This window comes from Cherax quadricarinatus, chromosome 71, assembly GCF_038502225.1.
Source record: "Cherax quadricarinatus isolate ZL_2023a chromosome 71, ASM3850222v1, whole genome shotgun sequence".
In the NCBI taxonomy this organism is placed as follows: domain Eukaryota; kingdom Metazoa; phylum Arthropoda; class Malacostraca; order Decapoda; family Parastacidae; genus Cherax; species Cherax quadricarinatus.
This window is the reverse complement of record NC_091362.1, coordinates 22015978-22039369: the sequence shown is the minus strand read 5'-3', so window position 1 is coordinate 22039369 and position 23392 is coordinate 22015978. Positions and strand designations below refer to the sequence as shown.

The 23392-nt window shown below is 46.7% G+C and overlaps 1 protein-coding gene across 4 annotated transcripts in view; it reads left to right on the top strand.

Moving 5' to 3' along the window:
- Pka-R2 (cAMP-dependent protein kinase type II regulatory subunit) overlaps nucleotides 1–23392 on the top strand; it is a 182824-nt gene that overhangs the window by 74061 nt on the left and 85371 nt on the right. For 2 of the 4 annotated variants that reach the window (XM_053793550.2, XM_053793549.2), the window contains exon 1: nucleotides 16089–16148. The exons of 1 other annotated variant lie outside the window; for it this stretch is intronic. Coding sequence is in view for 1 of the 3 variants with exons in the window: in XM_053793546.2 (XP_053649521.2) it covers nucleotides 2458–2743 (286 nt within the window). In the remaining 2 variants the exon portion in view is untranslated. Of the gene's footprint in view, nucleotides 1–2054; nucleotides 2744–16088; nucleotides 16149–23392 lie in introns of those variants that run through there. One more of the 4 variants, XM_053793546.2, reaches the window with a different exon arrangement.

Sequence of the window (23392 nt, the reverse complement as noted above, 5' to 3'; positions counted from 1 at the left end):
TGTCCCCTGGATGCGACCCACACCAGTCGACTAACACCCAGGTACCTACTTACCACTTGGTGAACATGGACAGCAGGTGTCTTAGGAAAACGACCCAATGTTTCCACCCGTACCGGGCATCGAGCCACGGACCTCAGTGTGTGAGATAAGTGTGCTACCAACTGCATCGACTAGAAGTCTCCTAGACGAAAAGTTAGAAATGTGTGATAGCAAGCACAAACATTAAAAAGTCTAGAATAAATGTATATATGAGTGTGTACGACCTGCCTGCCATCTAATGTATTGGTGAGACAGTGAGGGCAATCCTGTCAGAGTGCAAAACTTTTAATAGGCTTCTGTTACACAGTTATATGATTATGTGTGTGTGTGTGTGTGTGTGTGTGTGTAAGTATATACCACATGCTATTAAGTGCTACTATCATTTACTCTGGCTGTAATTACGACCTTTATTGTCCTCCTTAAACGTTGATATTTCACTATCCCAGAACACAGTCGGGACAACCACTGTGGCTAAAATTCTGACGTCAGCGACGCTGCACTTGTTCCTGTCCTTGATCCTGTCCCTGATCCTGTTCCTGTCCTTGATCCTGTCCCTGATCCTGTTCCTGATGATGTCCCTGATCCTGTCCTTGATCCTGTTCTTGATCATGTCCCTGATCCTGTCCCTAATCCTGATCCTGATCATGTCCCTGATCCTGTCCCTAATCCTGTTCCTGATCATGTCCTTGATCCTGTCCCTAATCCTATTCCTGATCATGTCCCCGATCCTGTATCTAATCCTGTTCCTGATCATGTCCCTGATCCTGTTCCTATTCCTGGTGCTGTTCCTGCTCTTCTTCTCCCTGTTCCTGTCCCCCTTTCTCTCGCTGTTCCTGTCCCCCTTTCTCTCGCTGTTCCTGTGAAAGAACTCTAGTGAGAACTATCAGATGATGCATGTAATATTTTTCATGAAGCGTTGTTATCAGAAGGCTGAAGTGTGACGACAACTGTGGGTTATCGTCATGATACTGAGATGTAAGACTCTGCCTACATTACAAGGGGGAGCTGCAAAACCTCGGTTCTCTCTCTCTATTAGAGTGAGGAGACGCACTTGCGCGCGCGCGCATGTGTGTGTGTGTGTGTGTGTGTGTGTGTGTGTGTGTGTGTGTGTGTGTGTGTGTGTGTGTGTGTGTGTGTGTGTGTGTGTGTGTGTGCGTGTGTGTGCTCTCCTGTCACCGGAAGGCACCACAGAAGGGGAGCCGCACGAGAGAGAGAAAATAGCATTGTTACCCCTTTCGGAAGTTAACTAAGATAAGATTTGCTGAGGGCTGGTGGTGGGTCACCCTCCCAGCAGTGAGTTGTGTTGTGTCCAGACTGTGTGTATGTGTGTGTGTGTGTAGTATGCTGTACACGCAGCTGCCCAAGACACCACTCAACTCTTGATTATCAGGTACTCCTGAGCACAGGACGGTATCTGCTGGTTCCAACACTCAGGAGAGCAGCAGACTTCCTCAAGGAAGCTGCTTAGGCCCACGTGTGGCATTGCTGGTACTGAAGGAACCAGATTACGTCTTCAATAAGCAGAGGAGTTTTTCAAGGAACCAGTTCAGGTCCTTGAAGAAACAGTGAAGTTCCTCCAGGAACGAGTTCGGATCCTTGAAGAAGCACGGAAGTTCTCCCAGGAACCAGTTCGGGTCCTTGAAGAAACAGTGAAGTTCCTCCAGGAACCAGTTCAGGTCCTTGAAGAGGCAGTGAAGTTCCTCCAGGAACCAGTTCGGGTCCTTGAAGAAACAGTGAAGTTCCTCCAGGAACCAGTTCAGGTCCTTGAAGAAACAGTGAAGTTCCTCCAGGAACCAGTTCGGGTCCTTGAAGAAACAGTGAAGTTCCTCCAGGAACCAGTTCGGGTCCTTGAAGAAACAGTGAAGTTCCTCCAGGAACCAGTTCGGGTCCTTGAAGAGGCAGTGAAGTTCCTCCAGGAACCAGTTCGGGTCCTTGAAGAAACAGTGAAGTTCCTCCAGGAACCAGTTCAGGTCCTTGAAGAAACAGTGAAGTTCCTCCAGGAACCAGTTCGGGTCCTTGAAGAAACAGTGAAGTTCCTCCAGGAACCAGTTCGGGTCCTTGAAGAAACAGTGAAGTTCCTCCAGGAACCAGTTCGGGTCCTTGAAGAAACAGTGAAGTTCCTCCAGGAACCAGTTCGGGTCCTTGAAGAAGCAGTGAAGTTCTTCCAGAAAGTAGTGTTGGTGCTCAACCAACAAAGTTCTCGAGGACCTCAGACATGAAGTGTTAAATGAGTGCCATCTCTTGATACACTCTTAAAAGCTTATAATGTCTCTGTCAGAATACATCTTCCGCGCTCTTACAGTTCAGCAGTGCTGGTAACCCACATATGTTGCCTCTGGCCTGCGTGTAAGCCAGCAACAGTAACAGCAACAAGCGTCAAAATAGTTTAAGACTTCAGGAGTACTTTTTTTTGGCACGATGTTCGGTATAAAGAAAAAGGAAAAGACCAAAGGGGTGGCGGGTATTAAGTTCCAACCCACTCGCGAGGATGTGGTGGATTTCTCTATCTTACCCACCCCAACAACGCCCCCAACAACCCCCACTTCACAACCCTCCTCAGCAAACAGCAACAACAATAATATTTCCTCTGATAACCCCTTCGTAAAACCTAGTCACCATCCAGGTGAGGCAGACACAGCCTCCATCAATCTTGACTACTACACAGATGGACACAATCACCTCACTGATGACGATGACATGCCAGGTAAAGTGGTTTTCCTCTATAATAAGGAATTTATTATCTACCTATTAAAGGCAATAACAACAGTAGCCTCTACCTCAAGTGACTCCTCTTAATAGGTGAGGCTGGGTATACTGCGTATGGTATATTCATGTTTTGGACACACACACACACACACACACACACACACACACACACACACACTTAACATCTCTAAAAAGTTTAATATGTGTTATTATATATTACTTGAGGTTAGAATAAATTAGCCTACGTTCACAAGGTGCTTACGTCTGGCAGTGGTGAAGACGTCACACTGAGAACGTCGGTAACCTGACGCTCGAGGTTCAACTTAACCTTCACCAGCCTAAGTTGTACTGGTAGGCAGTACCACCGCAACTTGGGCTGTTGAGCACAATCATCCAGCTCATCCTGTATTGTTTAGGTAAGACACATATGCAACAGTTAGGTATCTTTATTTCGAAACGTTTCGCCTACACAGTAGGCTTCTTCAGTCGAGTACAGAAAAGTTGATAGAAGCAGAAGAGACTTGAAGACGATGTAATCAGTCCATCACCCTTAAAGTTTTGAGGTGGTCAGTCCCTCAGTCTGGAGAAGGGTATTGTTCCATTGTCTGGAATATTATTCCAGTCAGTCCCTCAGTCTGGAGAAGAGTATTGTTCCATTGTCTGGAATATTATTCCAGACAATGGAACATATACCAGACTACCAATGCTGTGTATACCACCTGTGCACCACCTGTGCACCACCTGTCTCCACTACACCATTTATCTCAACTACACCTGTCTATACTGGACAAACTGACTGTACTGCACCACCTGTCTATACTGCACCACCTGTCAATGCTTCTGATGTTATTGTTGCTCCTCCTGTTATTGTTTCTACTGTTACTGTTGGTGCTGTTGCTCCTCCTGTTACTGTTTCTACTGTTACTGTTGGTGCTGTTGCTCCTCCTGTTACTGTTTCTGCTGTTACTGTTGGCGCTGTTGATCTCCCTGTTACTGTTTCTACTGTTACTGTTGGTGCTGTTGTTCCTTCTGTTACTGTTTCTACTGTTACTGTTGGTGCTGTTGCTCCTCCTGCTACTGCTTCTACTGGAGAAATAATATTAGACAGGAACAACAGAAGAAGGAACAACAGAAGACAGAAACAACAGAGGACACGAACAACAGTAGGGGACCATGCCCGTACTTATAAGATTATTATTATTATTATTATTATTAAGAAAAAGAAAAATAACAACAGCAATAATAATAGTAATAATAATAATAATAATAATAATAATAATAATAATAATAATAATAATAATAATAATAATAATAATAATAATAATAATAATAATAATAATCTTGTAAGTAAGGATATGTTAATAATTCTCTCTCTCTCTCTCTCTCTCTCTCTCTCTCTCTCTCTCTCTCTCTCTCTCTCTCTCTCTCTCTCTCTCTCTCTCTCTCTCTCTCTCTCTGATCTTGTTTACCGTTCACCTTCAAATTAACAGATGACTGTTGTACCTTTGATCTGTTGCCTCCACCCGTCACCTCCCCCATCCCCTTCCCCCCCTTCCCCTCCCCCTCCCCAACCATCACCATGAACACAGGTAAGAGACAGTGAGATATATCACACTGATAAGATATGTGAGATAGCGAGTCCGTGACACTACCATGGTGGCACTACCATGGTGGTACTACCATAGTGATGGTGGCACTACCATGGTGGCACTATCATAATGGTATTACCATGGTGGCACTACCATGGTGGTACTACCATAGTGATGGTGGCACTACCATGATGGTACTACCATGGTGGCACTCCCATGGTGGTACTACCATAGTGATGGTGGCACTACCATGATGGTACTACCATGGTAACACTACCATGGTGGTACTACCATAGTAATGGTGGCACTACCATGGTGGCACTGCCGTATTGATAGTGGCACTACCATGGTGGCACTACCATAGTGATAGTGGTACTACCATGGTGGTACTACCATAGTGATGGTGGCACTACCATGACTTAGTAATATTTCCATTATATTTAGGAGTGAAGGTTCCCCTGGTTAACACGGACACCTCACCTAGGTGCCCTCACCTAGGTGTCCTCATTTAGGTGCCCTCACCTAGGTGCCCTAACCTATGTGCCCTCAACTAAGTGCCCTCACTTACGTGCCCTCACCTAGGTGCCCTCACATAGGTGCCCTCACCTAGGTTCCCTCACTTAGGTGCCCTCACCTAGGTGCCCTCACCTAGGTGCCCCCTCACCTAGGTGCCCCCTCACCTAGGTGTCCTCACCCAGGTGCCCTTACCTATGTGCCCTCACCTAGGTGCCTCACCCAGGTGCTCTCACCTAGGTGCCCTCACCTAGGTGCCCTCACCTAGGTGCCCTCACCCTGGTGCCCTCACCTATGTACCCTCACCTAGGTGCCTTCGCCCAGGTGTCCTCATCTAGGTGCCCTCACCTAGGTGCCCTCACCTAAGTGCACTCACCTAGGTGCCCTCATCTATGTGCTCTCATCTAAGTGCCCTCACCTAGGTGCACTCACCTAGGTACACTCACCTAGGTGCCCCTCACCTAGGTACACTCACTTAGGTACACTCACCTAGGTACACTCACATAGGTGCCCTCACCTAGGTACACTCACCTAGGTACACTCACCTAGGTGCACCCACCTAGGTGCACTCACCTTACACTCACCAAGGTACACTCACCTAGGTACACTCACCTAGGTACACTCACATAGGTGCTCTCACCTCGGTACACTCACCTAGGTACACTCACCTAGGTGCCTTCACCTAGGTACACTCACCTAGGTACACTCACCTAGGTACACTCACCTAGGTGCCCTCACCTAGGTACACTCGTCTAGGTACCCTCACCTAGGTGCACCCACCTAGGTACACTCACCTAGGTGCCCTTACCTAGGTACACTCACCTAGGTGCACTCACCTAGGTGCTCTCACCTAGGTCCCCTCATCTAGGTGCATTGGAGGACAGGAGAGATAGGGGGACATGATAACGACATACAAAATACTGAGAGGAATTGACAAGGTGGACAAAGACAGGATGTTCCAGAGATTGGACACAGAAACAAGGGGACACAGTTGGAAGTTGAAGACACAGATGAATCACAGGGATGTTAGGAAGTATTTCTTCAGTCACAGAGTAGCCAGTAAGTGGAATAGTTTGGGAAGCGATGTAGTGGAGGCAGGATCCATACATAGCTTTAAGCAGAGGTATGATAAAGCTCACGGTTCAGGGAGAGTGACCTAGTAGCGACCAGTGAAGAGGCGGGGCCAGGAGCTTGGACTCGACCCCTGCAACCTCAACTAGGTAAGTACAGCTAGGTGAGTACAGATCTCTGACGTAATAAAGCTCACCGTGTGGGTGAAACGTCTTCTTAGGCCTCAGTTTCGCCCATGACCTGGTTACCTCACTTAATTGTGGCTGCAGGGGTCGAGTCATAGCTCCTGGTCCCGCCTCTTGAGTATTCCTGGGAGCGTACAAGGTGCACAAACTCTTACATTTTTCACAAGCTTCCCCTTAAAAAATAATAGCGGTAATTCCCGTTTTTTCTCTTCAGTAACATTCCGTTTTTCACTAATGACGAACTTCCCGTTTTCTATAATGTATTATATCCTGTTTTTCTTCTCTTTTTAGGCTTGAGACTGTTATGTATTGTGGGAGTGTGTGGGAGTGTATGTGGGAGTGTGTGGGTGTGGGAGTGTGTGTGGGACTGTGTGAGTGGGTGTGGGAGTGTGTGGGATTGTTTGGGGGAGTGTGTGGGTGTGGGATTGTGTGGGGCTGTGTGGGTGGGTGCGGGAGTGTGTGGGATTGTTTGAGGGAGTGTGTGGGTGTGGGAGTGTGTGTGAGATAGCGTGGGAGAGTATGTAGGAGTGTATGTGGGAGTGTGAGTGTGGGTGTGCGAGTGTATGTGGGAGTGTGAGTGTGGGATAGTGTGGGGGGAGATAAGAGAGGTCAGCGCTGGTCAACACGAACAGAAAAAGATTATTGAAATAGACCTAGTGTGAGGGGGAAGGGGAGGGAGGGGGATGGAGGGAGGGGAAGGGAGAGGGGGGAGAGTATCAACAACGGAACACTGGCACTGTCCACACAAACAACGGAACACTGGCACTGTCCACACAAACAACGGAACACTGGCACTGTTCACACAAACAACGGAACACTGGCACTGTCCACACAAACAACGGAACACTGGCACTGACCAAACAAACAACGGAACACTGGCACTGACCAAACAAACAACGGAACACTGGCACTGTCCACACAAATAACGGAGCACTGGCACTGTCCACACAAACAACGAAAAACTGGCACTGACCACACAAACAATGGAGCACTGGCACTGTCGACACAAACAACGGAGCACTGGCACTGTCCACACAAACAACGGAATACTGGCACTGTCCACACAAACAACGGAACACTGGCACTGTCCACCCAAACAACGGAGCACTGGCACTGTCCATACAAACAACGGAACACTGGCACTGTCACACAAACAAAGGATCACTGGCGCTGTCCACACAAACAACGGAACACTGGCACTGACCACACAAACAACGGAACACTGGCACTGGCCACACAAACAACCGCACACTGGCACTGTCCACACAAACAACGGAACACTGGCACTGACCACACAAACAACGGAACACTGGCACTGTTCACGCAAATAACGGAACACTGGCACTGTCACACAAACAACGGAACACTGGCACTGCCACACAAACAGCGGAACATTGGCACTGACCACACAAACAACGGAACACTGGCACTGTCACACAAATAACGGAACACCGGCACTGACCACACAAACAACGGAACACTGGCACTGTCACACAAACAACGGAACACTGGCACTGTCCACACAAACTATTGCGTATTTCTTCCCAACATCCCCTGTGCTTCCCTGACATCCCCTGGGCTCCCCTGAGCTCCCTGACATCCCCTGTGCTCTCCTGAGCTCCTCTAAGCTCCCCAGTCAAAAGAGCCCTTGTTCACAGCTACCGGTGCTTAATTTAAGCACACCCTCGTCCCCTGCATCAATACCAGCTCTACTGGGTCTTGCTCAATATATGTATATATATATATATATATATATATATATATATATATATATATATATATATATATATATATATATATATATATATATATATATTAAAATTAAATAGAGACACGTGGTGAAAATATGTCTTAAGAATGAGGTATAAGAGATCTGCCGAAGAGGACCTCAACTGGAGCTCCACACATATAGTCCCTCAGATTTCTCCTACACAGTTCCTCCCCCTGCGAGAAAATCTTCCTTGCACAATTCCCCCCTTATACAATTCCCCCAGAACAAAGCCCTCTACACAACCCCCCCTGATACAACTGTAGTGGCAGATAGCACACCACCGTGTTGGTGAAGGGAGGGGAGACTGGTGGGGAGGAGGGGGGACGAGGGGGAGGGGGGATAAAGGAGTGGGAGGAGGGGGTAAAGGGCGAAGTTAAAACTAGTATTAGATGAAGGGGGGGGGGGATGTCTGAATGGTGGGGGAATAATGTGGTCCCTGTTTTAAAGACCACCTTATATAGCGTGGTCCCTGTTTTAAAGACCACCCCTTGATCAAGGGGTCCCACTCAAAGACAGTGTCGAAAATGCTTCTCTTGTCTACAGTGTACTCACCTATTTGTGGTTGCATGGGTCGAGTCACAGCTCCTGATCCCCCGTCTCTTCGCTGGTTGCTACTGTGAGTGTATATTCACTGTCGTGTGTGTATACCTCAGTGTATATACCCAGCAAGAGGAGAGAGAGAGAGAGAGAGAGAGAGAGAGAGAGAGAGAGAGAGAGACAGACAGACAGACAGACAGACAGAGAGAGACAGAGAGACAGAGGGAGAGAGAGAGAGAGAGAGAGAGAGAGAGAGAGAGAGAGAGAGACAGACAGACAGACAGACAGACAGAGAGAGACAGAGAAAGAGACAGAGGGAGAGAGAGAGAGAGAGAGAGAGAGAGAGAGAGAGAGAGAGAGAGAGAGAGAGAGAGAAGCAGACAGACAGACAGACAGACAGAGAAGAGACAGAGAGAAGAGGGAGAGAGAGAGGAGAGAGAGAGAGAGAGAGAGAGAGACAGACAGACAGACAGACAGAGAGAGACAGAGAAAGAGAGAGAGAGAGAGAGAGAGAGAGAGAGAGAGAGAGAGAGAGAGAGAGAGAGAGAGAGAGAGAGAGAGAGAGAGAGAGAGAGACAGAGAGAGAGAGAGAGAGACAGAGAGAGAGAAGAGGAGAGACACAGAGGGAGAGACAAGGAGGAGGAGGAGAGAGAGAGAGAGAGAGAGAGAGAGAGAGGGAGAGAGAGAGAGAGAGACAGAGACAGAGAGAGAGAGATAGAGAGAGATAAGCACTCTTTGCTGACTTTCATTCATCATGGATATTTAAGCAGCACAGGTGAACGACACCGGGTGAGGAGGGAGGGGAGGTGAGGGGAAGGGGTAGGGGAGAGGAGGGGGAAGGGGTGGAGGTGTTTTGATGGGTGAGATCTGAGCAGTTTAAAGACCCATCATTCCCATGCCGTTAACAGACACTAACAGTCCTGTTTGTTTACAGGTTCACAGGGGTGGGATGAGAGGGTCAATAAACGTGTGTCCCCTCCCTCCTCCTGAACCCCCAAGCCCACCCCCCCCACACGACTCTCATGTGGTGGGAGGGTCGTGTGTGGTCGTGTCCAACACTACCACACACGACCCCCACAAGTTACTGCTGTAACACCACCAGCCACTGCTGTAACACCGCCAGTCACTGCTGTAACACAACCAGTCACTGCTGTAACACCACCAGTCACTGCTGTAACACCACCAGTCACTGCTGTAACACCACCAGTCACTGCTGTAACACCACCAGTCACTGCTGTAACACCACCAGTCACTGCTGTAACACAACCAGTCACTGCTGTAACACCACCAGTCACTGCTGTAACACACCAGTCACTGCTTAACACCACCAGTCACTGCTGTAACACCACCAGTCACTGCTGTAACACCACCAGTCATTGCTGTAACACCACCAGTCACTGCTGTAACACCACCAGTCACTGCTGTAACACCACCAGTCACTGCTGTAACACCACCAGTCACTATAGCCACCAGTCATTGCTGCAGGTCACATGTAGATTACGCTGTATGTAACATCTCATGTATACACTGTACACATGTGTACACTGTGTGCATGTGTGTACACTATACATATGTGTTGTAGCCTCCCAATTGTGCTGTCTGGGGTCGAGTCACGGCTCTTGATCTTCGTAACTTGCAACTGCTTTGTGTTGATGGTAAGGTGTGGGCGGCATGGTGTGAAGGGAGGGTTGGGGGAGAGGTGATGGAGTGTGGGCGGCACCGCATGAATGGGTAAACGTGGGCGGCGTGTGAGCGTGGGCGGCTGGGAGAGGTGAACACCAGGTATACGCCCATGGTGGGGGTACAGTCACTACAGTAACTGTACAGTCACTACAGTAACTATACAGTCACTACAGTAACTATCCTAAGCTACCCTGTCAAGTCTGGCTGACCTGTAGACAGATGCACAGGCAGTCAGACAGACACACAGGCTGTCAGACAGACACACAGGCTGTCAGACAGACAGACAAGCAGTCAGACAGTCACACAGGCAGTCAGACAGACTCACAGTCAGACAAGCACTTTGACAAGTGCGATCATGGTGTAATAGCACACAAAATACGTGCTGGAGGGATAACTGGCAAAGTAGGCAGATGGATCTTCATCTTTCTAACCAATCGCACACAAAGAGTAGTGGTAAACAGAGTTAAATCGGAAGCTGCCATAGTGAAGATCTCTGTTCCACAAGGCACAGTACTCGCCGCTCTCCTGTTCCTCATTCTCATATCAAATATAGGCAGAGATGTAATCCACAGTACCGTGTCATCCTTTGCAGACGATACTAGGATCTGCATGAGAGTGTCATCCATTGAGGACACGGCAAATCTCCAAGAAGATTTAAACCAAGTTTTCCAACTACTTCGTTATGGAAAACTGGAGGAGATAATAACTAGAACTGAATATACTACAAACTTAAATCACACAATACAGCGGAAAAGTAATGTGAAAGACCCGTGAGTGGTAATGTCTGAGGATCTCATTTTCAAGGATCACAACAGTGTCACTATCATATCTGCGAGGAAACTGATAGGATGGATAATGAGAACATTCAAGACAACAGATGCTAAGCCATTGATGAACCTTTTTAAATCACTTGTTCTCTCTAGGCTGGAATATTGCTGTACACTAGCATCGCCGTTCAAGGCAGGTGAAATTGCAGATCTAGAGAATTTACAAAGAGCCTTTACTGCACATATAAGTTCCATCAAACACATTAACTACTGGGAACACTTGGAACTACTGACGTGTATTCCCTGGAGCGCAGGCGAGAGAGATACACCATAATCTACACCTGGAAGATCCTGGAGGAACTGGTCACTAATCTACACTCAGAAATCACTCCCTACGAAAGCAAAAGAATAAGAATTTTGATTATATAAATAATTTTACGTTATTATTATTATTATTAAAGATTAGCCGGTAGTCTCCCGGCCCGGGCCTTTTCCAAGTGGTGGCCCGGCCTTGGCTCCCTCTTTAGGGAGTGTCTGAGACCTAAGTCTCCCATGGGAGGAGGCACAAGTACCTCCTCATCTTTGGGACCAACTGTCCCCAGGCCTAGCCACAAGCTAGGCCTCTCTGGTCTGCCATCCCCGCCCCAAGGGAGCTAATGGGAATGACAGTCTTATGAGCTAAAGGCTCGGGCTCAGGCTCAGGCACCTACCCTAGAAGGGTTAGGCATGGTATCGATGATTTTACGTTATATTAATCATTCATCATTATGTAAATCATTCTTCAACATACGAACATAATATAAACACAATATAAATTAGTCCTCTTATGACAGAAACAAATTTCTGTCATACAGACATAACATTTTATGTTTATTATTATACGATCGACACCATGCCTAACCCTTCTAGGGTAGGGTAGGTGCCTGAGCCCGAGCCTTTAGCTCATAAGACTGTCATTCCCATTAGCTCCCTTGGGGCGGGGATGGCAGACCAGAGAGGCCTAGCTTGTGGCTAGGCCTGGGGACAGTTGGTCCCAAAGATGAGGAGGTACTTGTGCCTCCTCCCATGGGAGACTTAGGTCTCAGACACTCCCTAAAGAGGGAGTCAAGGCCGGGCCACCACTTGGAAAAGGCCCGGGCCGGGAGAATACCGGCGAATCTTTAATAATAATAATAATAATAATATTATTGTATATTACCCATAATGCACTACGACAGGTCATAGGTCTGCGTATTTCGATTTATTTACTAAATAGCGTAAATGGAAGACGGAGAGCCAATGAAAAAATGGAAGGATTAATGGCGGGAAAGATCTCTGCCAATCAGAATGAAGCAATAAACGCGGGAAAGCTCGCCACCAATCAGAATAAAGCAATAAACGAGCGAAGGCGCAGTAAATATCCGCGGGACGTGACTGGCTCCCGAGACAGACTTGAAAACCTTTGCAAAGTCGTAGCAGACAAGAGTATATACACTGAGAGACAAGGGTATATACACTGCGAGACAAGGGTATATACACAGCGGAACAAGGGTATATGAACTGCGAGACAAGGGTATATACACTACGAGACAAGAGTATATACACTGCGAGACGAGACAAGGGTATATACACTGCGAGACGAGACAAGGGTATATACACTGAGAGACAAGGGTATGTACACTGGGAGGTGTGAATCTTTCAGTGTAAATACACCAAGAGGTGTATATTTCTCCATGTATATATAAATACGGAGAAGTGAGTGACTAACCCACAAGGAGACAAAATAGAAAACTCTGTATATATGGACCTCTGAGGTCTTCTTTAGCAGATAGAGGAGAACGGAACAGAGAAGTGTTTATATAATTAATGGAGGTCACAGGGAAAGCTGTAGAGTGTTCCACCGCTGTACAGACAAGCATGTTGTTAGGAGTGGTACTTGGCACGAGTCCTGGAGGGATTTAATTAGTTCTTAACGCTTATTCCTTGTGGGTTTAGCGCTCAGTTGTGATTATAAGAATAATAATCAAGGCTTATTAAAAATATCTCTGTTTAGAGATGTCATCACCTATCAAAGCTGAGGGACTGATAACCTCAGAATTGCACTTCCACTTCTACCTTCTCCAGTATCGCACTCGCCTCTGTATGCGACTGAAGAAGCCTGCAGCAGGTCTACTGGCCCATACAAAGCAGGTCCTTTTCAAAACCACTCATTCCCACCCATGTATTTCTCCAGCCTTTCCAAAGCTACCAGTACCTTAGGTACTCTTGGAGACTTAGACACATATGTAACATCTGGACATCTTTACTGTAGACGTTTCGCCCTCCAGTGGCTTTATCAATACAAATTCAAGGACACAATGGGAAGACTGTAGAACTATATACAAAAGCTGAGATATCAGTCCCTCATCTGAGAGACTGATTACCTCAGTCGCCTTCTAATCTTCACTATTCTTCTTAGTATAGGACTGATGAACCCACTGTGTGGCGAAACGTTTCCTCATGTGTCTAATTTATCAACATCAACTATGTATACCAGTCGAGAGTTACACTAGCTTTGTGGAAACACTGAGGACTCAATGTTTATACACTGACTGATGTATATCTCAGTGTAGGTACAGTGAAAGACGGATACCTGAGTTTATAAACACTAAGAGGTGTATGTATCTCAGTGTATGTAGACGGCTGTCGGTGTATATACACCGCCAGCCTTCTGCATCTTCAGTTTACAAGATACCCAGATGTCGCTTCATCTGGACGGTATTATATACCTCTCATATATCTCAGTATTAATCAGTATTTAAGGTAGTGAGGTATAATTTTAATGCATGAGGTGTGTGGGTGGTGGGTGGTGGGTGGTGGGCGGTGGGCGGTGGTACAGCCGGGCAGGGGAAGTTAAACAACCATCCGCTTGTTAAGACCACTTCCTCTTAACAAGCATCCACTACCTTCCTAGCTCCTCCTGCCTGGCTCCTTGTTGGGCAGGAGGAGGAGGAGGAGGGGGAGGGGGAGGGGGAGGGGGAAGGCGAGAGTGAGGGATGAGGGGTGAGGGGGAAGGTCAGGTTGAGGGGTGACGAGGGAAGGTGAGGGGGAATGAATGATAGTGAGGGTGGCAGGAAGGGAGATCAATTAGATGACATAGACAGATTTTTGCCTCGACTTTATTAATTACTCTTTCTTTCTCTCTCTCTTTTCTTTTTTTTTTTTTTTTACACAGGGTTTGACAAGGTTAAGGATCCCTAGCTTTATTGACAGGCTATTTACAGGTTAAGGATTCCTAACTTTATTGGCAAGCTAAGAGCTGTTACCTACATCAGCTCATTTGAAAGCATTTTTATTGTTATGAGATATACAAGTAGGAAACAGGATGAAGTTGGAGCCATCTGTGGGCCAGCATTTTCATTTGATCAACTGACTTTATCTCGTTGACATCATTATGCTGTACGAATGTGTTCCATACTCGAGTCATCCTGGGTATATATGATCTCAGATGGAGTGATGTTTTGGAGAAGGGTACAGCCAGAGTGACGTTGCTGCTTTCTGCCCGTCTTGTGGCATAAAAGCTTGTTTCATGCTGTCCTCGAAGTGGATCGAAGTGTGGTATTTTGACAATATTGGCCTTGTACATAACAGTAAGGCCACCCACATCCCTCCTATGTTGAAGGCTCTGCTGAAATGACAGATCTATCCAGGATGGGTCCAGGCGAGAGATGAGACGTCTTGCTCTGTTCTCTACTCTGTCTGTCTGTCTGTCTCTCTCTCTCTCTCTCTCTCTCTCTCTCTCTCTCTCTCTCTCTCTCTCTCTCATAACCAAATACCTAGAAAACGGATTGAGAAACTAAAATAGGAATATCAAGAACAATACCAAGAGGAATACCAAGAAGATTGTGGAATAATTGCCAGTATATGAAAGAAAATAACACAGACCAAATATATAAATTGTCACACACACACACACACACACACACACACACACACACACACACACACACACACACACACACACACACACACACACACACACACACACACACACGTACTCCCTGCTCCCCAGGAGCAGGGAGCTTTATCGTATCTCTTCTTAAAGCTGTGTATGGATCCTGCCTCCACTACATCACTCTCTAAACTGTTCCACTTCCTTACAACTCTATGGCTGAAGAAATACTTCCTAACATCCCCGGGACTCATCTGAGTCTTCAACTTCCAGTTGTGACCCCTTGTTGCTGTGTCACATCTCTGGAACATCCTGTCCCTATCCACCCTATCAATTCCTCTTAGTATTTTATATGTCCTTATTATGTCCCCCATCCCTTCCGTCCTCCAGTGTCGTGAGGTCGAGTTCCCAAAACCTTTCCTCGCAGGGCATATCTCTCAGCTCCGGGACTAGTCTTGTTGCAAACCTTTGCATTTTCTCTAATTTCTTGATGTGCTTGACCGGGTGTGGGTTCCAAATTGGTGCTGGATACTAAGTGGAATTTACATGGTGGATAGAGACAGGATGTTCCAGAGATGGGACACAGCAACAAGGTCACAACTGGAAGTTGAAGACTCAGATGAGTCACAGGGATGTTAGGAAGTATTTCTTCAGCCATAGTGTTGTCTGTAAGTGGAACAGTCTAGAAAGTGACGTAGTGGAGGCAGGATCCATACGTAGCTTCAAGAAGAGATACGATAAAGATCACGGAGCAGGGAGAGAGTGGACCTAGTAGCCACCAGCGAAGAGGAGGGGTCAGGAGCTGTGAATCGACCCCTGCAACCACGTATAGGTGAGTACACACACACACACACACACACGGGGGCCAGGAGCTGAATCTCGACCCCTGCAACCACAATTAGGTGAGTACATAATGTACAAGACACACCTACATAAATTAACGAGAGAGAGAGAGAGAGAGAGAGAGAGAGAGAGAGAGAGACAGACAGACAGAGAGAGACAGACAGACAGACAGAGAGAGAGAGAGAGAGAGAGAGAGAGAGAGAGAGGAGGCTACAGTTGAAGCCTTTAGGGAGTACACAAGTCAGCATTATTGCTACACACCTCCCTACACACACACACACCACAACACTCAACCATACAACCAGCCTCCCTCACACTTCCACAACTCTCACTCAACCTTCACTCAACCCTTCATATCTCCTCCTCATAGCAAGATCCGTCTAAAAAAAACACCACCACCATAGTGAAAAAATCCCTCTGGAAGATCCTGGCACGTCAGATCTTCCTTATTTGTGTGAGGAAGATCTGGAAGTGGCTCAGTGTATGTCAGTGTGTGAGAGGAGGAGTGTTTCTCAGGGCCCTCGGCTCCTTGCTGTACTAACATAGCCCCGTCTTGTTCGTGTCGTTTTCTCGTTGACACTGACTTTACTTGCGGTTCCTGTGTCGCAAATTTAGAAGAGAGGAAAGAGCAAATTGTTGTGATGTTCGAAGTGGCTTAATGTTTGTGCGTTTTTTTAATACATAATGTGTTTGTCGTTGGTAAACATTACAGCTGTACTGGATACGTCCCACCACCTGTGTTTGTATGAGGATTTATGTCTGTTGATGCTGGGAATGTTGACGTACTTCATCTCTCCATGTATATATTTATGCTGGAGATAAGTCGTAATGAACGTTTACCAACGTATGTTTGTCAGAAATATGTCTCTACGTAAGCATGTGAGCATGTATTGTGTGTGTGTGTGTGTGTACTCACCTAGTTGAGGTTGCAGGGGTCGAGTCCTAGCTCCTGGCCCCGCCTCTTCACTGGTCACTACTAGGCCACTCTCCCTGAACCGTGAGCTTTATCATACCTGTGTGTGTGTACTCACCTAGTTGAGGTTGCAGGGGTCGAGTCCTAGCTCCTGGTCCCGCCTCTTCACTGGTCGCTACTAGGCCACTCTCCCTGAACCGTGAGCTTTATCATACCTGTGTGTGTGTACTCACCTAGTTGAGGTTGCGGGGGTCGAGTCCGAGCTCCTGGTATGTGTGTGTGTGTGTGTGTGTGTGTGTGTACTCACCTAGTTGTACTCACCTAGTTGAGGTTGCGGGGGTCGAGTCCGAGCTCCTGGCCCCGCCTCTTCACTGATCGCTACTAGGTCACTCTCCCTGAGCCGTGAGCTTTATCATACCTCTGCTTAAAGCTATGTATGGATCCTGCCTCCACTACATCGCTTCCCAAACTATTCCACTTACTGACTACTCTGTGGCTGAAGAAATACTTCCTAACATCCCTGTGATTCATCTGTGTCTTCAGCTTCCAACTGTGTCCCCTTGTTACTGTGTCCAATCTCTGGAACATCCTGTCTTTGTCCACCTTGTCAATTCCTCTCAGTATTTTGTATGTCGTTATCATGTCCCCCCTATCTCTCCTGTCCTCCAGTGTTGTCAGGTTGATTTCCCTTAACCTCTCCTCGTAGGACATACCTCTTAGCTCTGGGACTAGTCTTGTTGCAAACCTTTGCACTTTCTCTAGTTTCTTTACGTGCTTGGCTAGGTGTGGGTTCCAAACTGGTGCCGCATACTCCAATATGGGCCTAACGTATACGGTGTACAGGGTCCTGAACGATTCCTTATTAAGATGTCGGAATGCTGTTCTGAGGTTTGCTAGGCGCCCATATGCTGCAGCAGTTATTTGGTTGATGTGCGCTTCAGGAGATGTGCCTGGTGTTATACTCACCCCAAGATCTTTTTCCTTGAGTGAGGTTTGTAGTCTCTGACCCCCTAGACTGTGTGTGTGTGTGTGTGTGTGTGTGTACTCACCTAGTTGAGGTTGCGGGGGTCGAGTCCGAGCTCCTGGTATGTGTGTGTGTGTGTACTCACCTATTTGTACTCACCTATTTGTGGTTGCAGGGGTCAAGTCTTAGCTCCTAGCCCCGCCTCTTCACCGGTTGCTACTGGGCCCTCTCTCTCCCCGCTCCATGACCTTTATCAAACCTCGTCTTAAAACTGTGTATGGTTCCTGCCTCCACTACGTCATTTTCTAGGCTATTCCACTGCCTTACAACTCTATGACTGAAGAAATGCTCCCTAATATCTCTCTGACTCATTTGTGTCTTCAACTTCCAATTGTGGCCTCTTGTTTCTGTGTCCCCTCCCTGGAACATCCTGTCTTTGTCCACCTTGTCTATTCCACGCAGTATTTTATATGTCGTTATCATGTCTCCCCTGACCCTCCTGTCCTCCAGTGTCGTCAGGCCGATTTCCCTTAATCTTTCTTCATAGGACATTCCCCTTAGCTCTGGAACTAACCTTGTGGCAAACCTTTGTACTTTCTCTAGTTTCTTGACGTGCTTTATCAAGTGCGGGTTCCAAACAGGTGCTGCATACTCCAGTATGGGCTTGACATACACGGTGTACAGTGTCTTGAACGATTCCTTACTAAGGTATCGGAATGCTGTTCTCAGGTTTGCCAGGCGCCCATATGCTGCAGCAGTTATCTGATTGATGTGTGCTTCCGGAGACATGCTCGGTGTTATACTCACCCCAAGATCTTTCTCCTTGAGCGAGGTTTGCAGTCTTTGGCCACCTAGCCTATACTCTGTCTGTGGTCTGTGCCCTTCCCCTATCTTCATGACTTTGCATTTGGCAGGATTAAATTCGAGAAGCCATTTGCTGGACCAGGTGTCCAGTCTGTCCAGGTCTCTTTGAAGTCCTGCCTGGTCCTCATCAGATTTAATTCTCCTCATTAACTTCACATCATCTGCAAACAGGGACACTTCTGAGTCTAACCCTTCCATCATGTCGTTCACATATACCAAAAATAGCACTGGTCCTAGGACCGACCCCTGTGGGACCCCGCTCGTCACAGGTGCCCACTGTGATACATCATTACGTACCATGACTCGTTGTTGCCTCCCTGTCAGGTATTCTCTGATCCATTGCAGTGCCCTTCCTGTTATATGCGCCTGATGCTCTAGCTTCTGCACTAATCTCTTGTGAGGAACTGTGTCAAAGGCCTTCTTGCAGTCCAAGAAGATGCAATCAACCCACCCCTCTCTCTCGTGTCTTACTTCTGTTATTTTATCATAAAACTCCAGAAGGTTTGTGACACAGGATTTGCCTTCCGTGAATCCGTGCTGGTTGGCATTTATACTCTTGTTCCGTTCCAGGTGCTCCACCACTCTCCTCCTGATAATCTTCTCCATAATTTTGCATACTATACACGTCAATGACACAGGTCTATAGTTTAGTGCCTCTTTTCTGTCTCCTTTTTTAAAAATGGGAACTACATTTGCCGTCTTCCATACCTCAGGTAGTTGCCCAGTTTCCAGGGACGTGTGTGTGTGTGTGTGTGTGTGTACTCGCCTATTTGTGGTTGCAGGAGTCGATTCACAGCTCCTGGTCCTGCCTCTCCACTGGTCGCTACTAGGTTCACTCTCTCTGCTCCATGTCTGTGTATATGTATCCCTGGCTCGCTCTCTTCTCGCAGTCTGTCCCTATCTACGCTATTCTACTGAACGTTTTGTACGTCGGGATCATAAGAACAAGACTGGTGGAGCACTGGCAGGCCCTCTGGCTCATACTAGACAAATCCAACTCACACTCACCCTCACCCCCTCATGCACCTGTTTTCCCTGGTTGTCCTCCCTCCTGGTCATGGATTTACCCAGGTAGATCTGTTTGTGACTTGATAAAAACCACTGTGTGAGCGAAACGTAGTCAACAAAGGACGGCATTATACTGCATTGGAGTATATTTTTTTCCCCTTCTAATCATGTTAAGATCCTCTAGTCTTTCCCGGGAGTCCAGCTTCCCCAGTTGAGGCACCAATCACGGTGCCAACATGTGCATCTACATGAGTGCCTTCGTATGCTTGGCCAGGTGCGGGTTCACTGCTGGCCCTGCATATTGCAGCGTGGCTCTGACGTCTGTTGTGTATAATATCGCAAATGATTCTGTGTTAAGCTTCCTGTAAGCAGTTCTGTGTTCTGCATGTACCACTTTGGTAATACTGCTACGTGCTTCTTGTATGTAATGAACTAGCTAGACGTAAACAGGAATGTGCTGGCAGTTTCCTAATAATTGACGTTGATTAATGAATTAGACACATGTGGAACACATGCGCCTCACAGTGCCTTATTAGTCCAATACAAGGAAGAGAGGAGAAGATCAGAAGGGACTCGGGTTACTGTTCCTGCTCAAGAGAAACATAGCGACCACAGCCTACACAGCAGGCTTCTTCAGTCGAGTACAGAGAAGGCATCAGAAGCAGTAAATATGTAAAGACGATGTAAACAGTCCATCACCCTTGAAGACGTAGATTTGAGGTGGTCAGTCCCTCAGCCTGGAGAAGAGTTCTGCTCCATAGTCTGTCAGGCTGAGGGACTGACAACCTCAAATCTACGTCTTCAAGGGTGATGGACTGATTACATCGTCTTCGCATCTCTACTGCTCCTGCAGGTAGAGGTCGTTTTGATAAGGACCTGCCTTGCATGGGACAGTAGGCCTTCAGCAGTGTTCCTCCATTCTTATGTTCTTATGTACTTTATGTACTCGACTGAAGAAGCCTACTGTGCAGGCGAAACGTTTCGGAATAAAGATGCCTAACTGTTCCGCATGTATCTTACTTAACCTGTCAGTATTATATTCCATGTTGATATTCACAATATCTGTAAACTGGAGGAATCTTTCCACACGGATCCGAGAACACAGAAATTCGTGGAACCAGGACGACACTAGCAATGTTTGTCTTGCACTGGAACAAAGCAATTGATCAACAGAGAATGCAACATTGGTAGACGCCATTGTGGAAGAATTGAGACACTTATGCAACACATGGGAATCTTTATTGAAGAAACGTTTCGCCTACTGTGTAGGCGAAACGTTTCGGAATAAAGATGTCTAACTGTTGCATATGTGTCTTACCTAACAACCTGTCGGTATTGTATACCATTTTGATGTTCATCTTGTCAGACACTGCAACACGTGGCATCTTGGTACAGAAAACACCTTGGACAAGCTTTTCAAGTGAGAAGGGTTGGATCTGAGAGGGACATGACCTCTCAGTTGCCTCTCACTACTACTACTACTACTACTACTACTACCCTGCACCTCTCCTTCCGACAGTATTTAAGCCTCCGCACTGTCGCTTGATCTTCAGATAGTTCCTGACTATGGAACTGAACTTCTCCAGGCCGAGGGACTGACAACCTCAAATTCTACGACTTTAAGGGTGATGGACTGATTACATCGTCTTCACATCTCTACTGCTCCTGCCTACTTTCTGTATTCGACTGAAGAAGCCTACTGTGTAGGCGAAACGTTTCGGAATAAAGATGTCTAACTGTTGCATATGTGTCTTACCTAACAACCTGTCGGTATTGTATACCATTTTGATGTTCATCAAGTGGAGTAGAAGTTCGAGGTAATCAGTCCCTCAACCTGGAATCGATGTGTTCAGTCCATCACTCTTGTAGGAAGTGATGAATGGTTTTCAAAACCATTCATCACAGACGCCATTGTACTGAAGCATCTTCAGTTGCTGCTACAAATACTGCAGAACAAACAGCTGACAAACACACTACCTAGACTATCGTTGTACTTGTGATAGTATCCGTGTTGATTCCTTGCTGTCTCGTGACCTGATGCCTGCACTTGTTCATGACCAGTGACCTGCTATCTCTTGTGTCACTTGGAGTGACCCAGGTTCAAACCTGTGGTTATACCTTGTAGGTTCCAGTGAACCTGAGAGAACCAGCTCTAGCACACCTCTGACCAGCTCTAACACACCACCGACAAGCTCTAACACACCACCGACCAGCTCTAACACACCACCGACAAGCTCTAACACACCACCGACAAGCTCTAACACACCACCGACCAGCTCTAACACACCACCGACAAGCTCTAACACATCACCGACCAGCTCTAACACATCACCGACCAGCTCTAACACACCTCTGCTTCTAATTACCTAGTTGAACTAGCGGGTTATAAGTGCTAGCTCCTGGGCCAGTGTCTTAACCCTTAATAAAGAACTCGAGTCCAACGGAAATGAAGCTAGTTTCATTTCTCGCCAGATACATCCACATTACCTGTCACTTCCCAAGTCCTGTACTCACCTAATTCACCTAACTGTGGTTGCAGGGGTCGAGTCATAGCTGTTGGCCCCGCCTCTTCACTGGTCGCTACTTGGTTCACTCTCTCCCTGCCCCATAAACTTTATCATACCTCTTCTTAAAGCTACATATCGCCCATGGTGGTTTAGCGCTCCCACAAATATTACATCAACATTACTCTTAAGTTACGTAGAGTTGCCATACCTTTTCGTGAAGCCGTGTATCGTTTCTGTGACCCATGTGTTGCACTGTCTACAGGCCCGACACATTTCAGCATCCCCAGGGCTCATCTGTATTCAGTATGTGCGGTCAAGTTGAGCTTCCAGAGCGACATAACTTGCAATCCAGGTCACAGGAATGTTCCCTGGGTCTACCTCCTCTCCTGCCCTGCTGCCGTTATTCCTATCTTGTGTCTCCATGAGAATCTTATATGTCGTGGCCATGGCTCCTCTTTCCAGTCTTCCAATGAGCTCATGTTATTGTAGATAAATGGTTGAGAGAACCAGGCGGTGATGACTATGTGGGCCAGCACACCGCCAACAGCAACAGCCTGCTTAAACAGGCAATCAACAGGCAAACCCGGTCCCCTGACGGGCTGCCTGGGTAGAAAAAAAAAACACTCAAAACCGGTCACAGGTATAACACAGATATTATAAACTTGACAAATTCCCTTTGTCAAGACAGAGATGAGTTAGTAATGACTGAAGAGGGTCCCAGAAAGAGTCAAAATACACAAATAAGTTAATCTTCTGTGTTTCAGTCTATATGTGAGTTGGAAATAAATGGTATAAAATACCGACACAATGGAAATATAAACACAAATGCAGTATAATGTGATCCTTTATTGACTACGTTTCACCCACACAGTGGGCTTTTTCAAGTAGATCCGTGTGTGACTTGAAAAAGCCCACTGTGTGGGTGAAACGTTGTCAATAAAGGATCACATTATACTGCATTTGTGTTTATATTTCTATATGTGAGTTATTACTTAACATTGTGAAGTGTTCGTCACACTTCAGTCACCATGACAGGATGTCTTCAAAAGTTTGGATTTCACTGTTTTTTCACGAATTTAAAATCGACTCGACGCTGGTGGTGTTCATTCCGGTTTGATGGGACATGTTGTGTACATGTTGTGTACATGTTGTGTACATGTTGTGTACTTGTTGTGTACATGTTGTGTACATGTTGTGTACATGTTGTGTACATGTTGTGTACATGTTGTGTACATGTTGTGTACATGTTGTGTACATGTTGTGTACATGTTGTGTACATGTTGTGTACTTGTTGTGTACATGTTGTGTACATGTTGTGTACTTGTTGTGTACATGTTGTGTACATGTTGTGTACATGTTGTGTACATGTTGTGTACATATTGTGTACATGTTGTGTACATGTTGTGTACATGTTGTGAAGGCTCTTGTTTAGGCTTTTAAATGCCATTCTTACATTTATTAGTTTGGGGTATGTTGCCCAGGTTGTTCAGTTTGGGGTATGCTGCCCAGGTTGTTCAGTTTG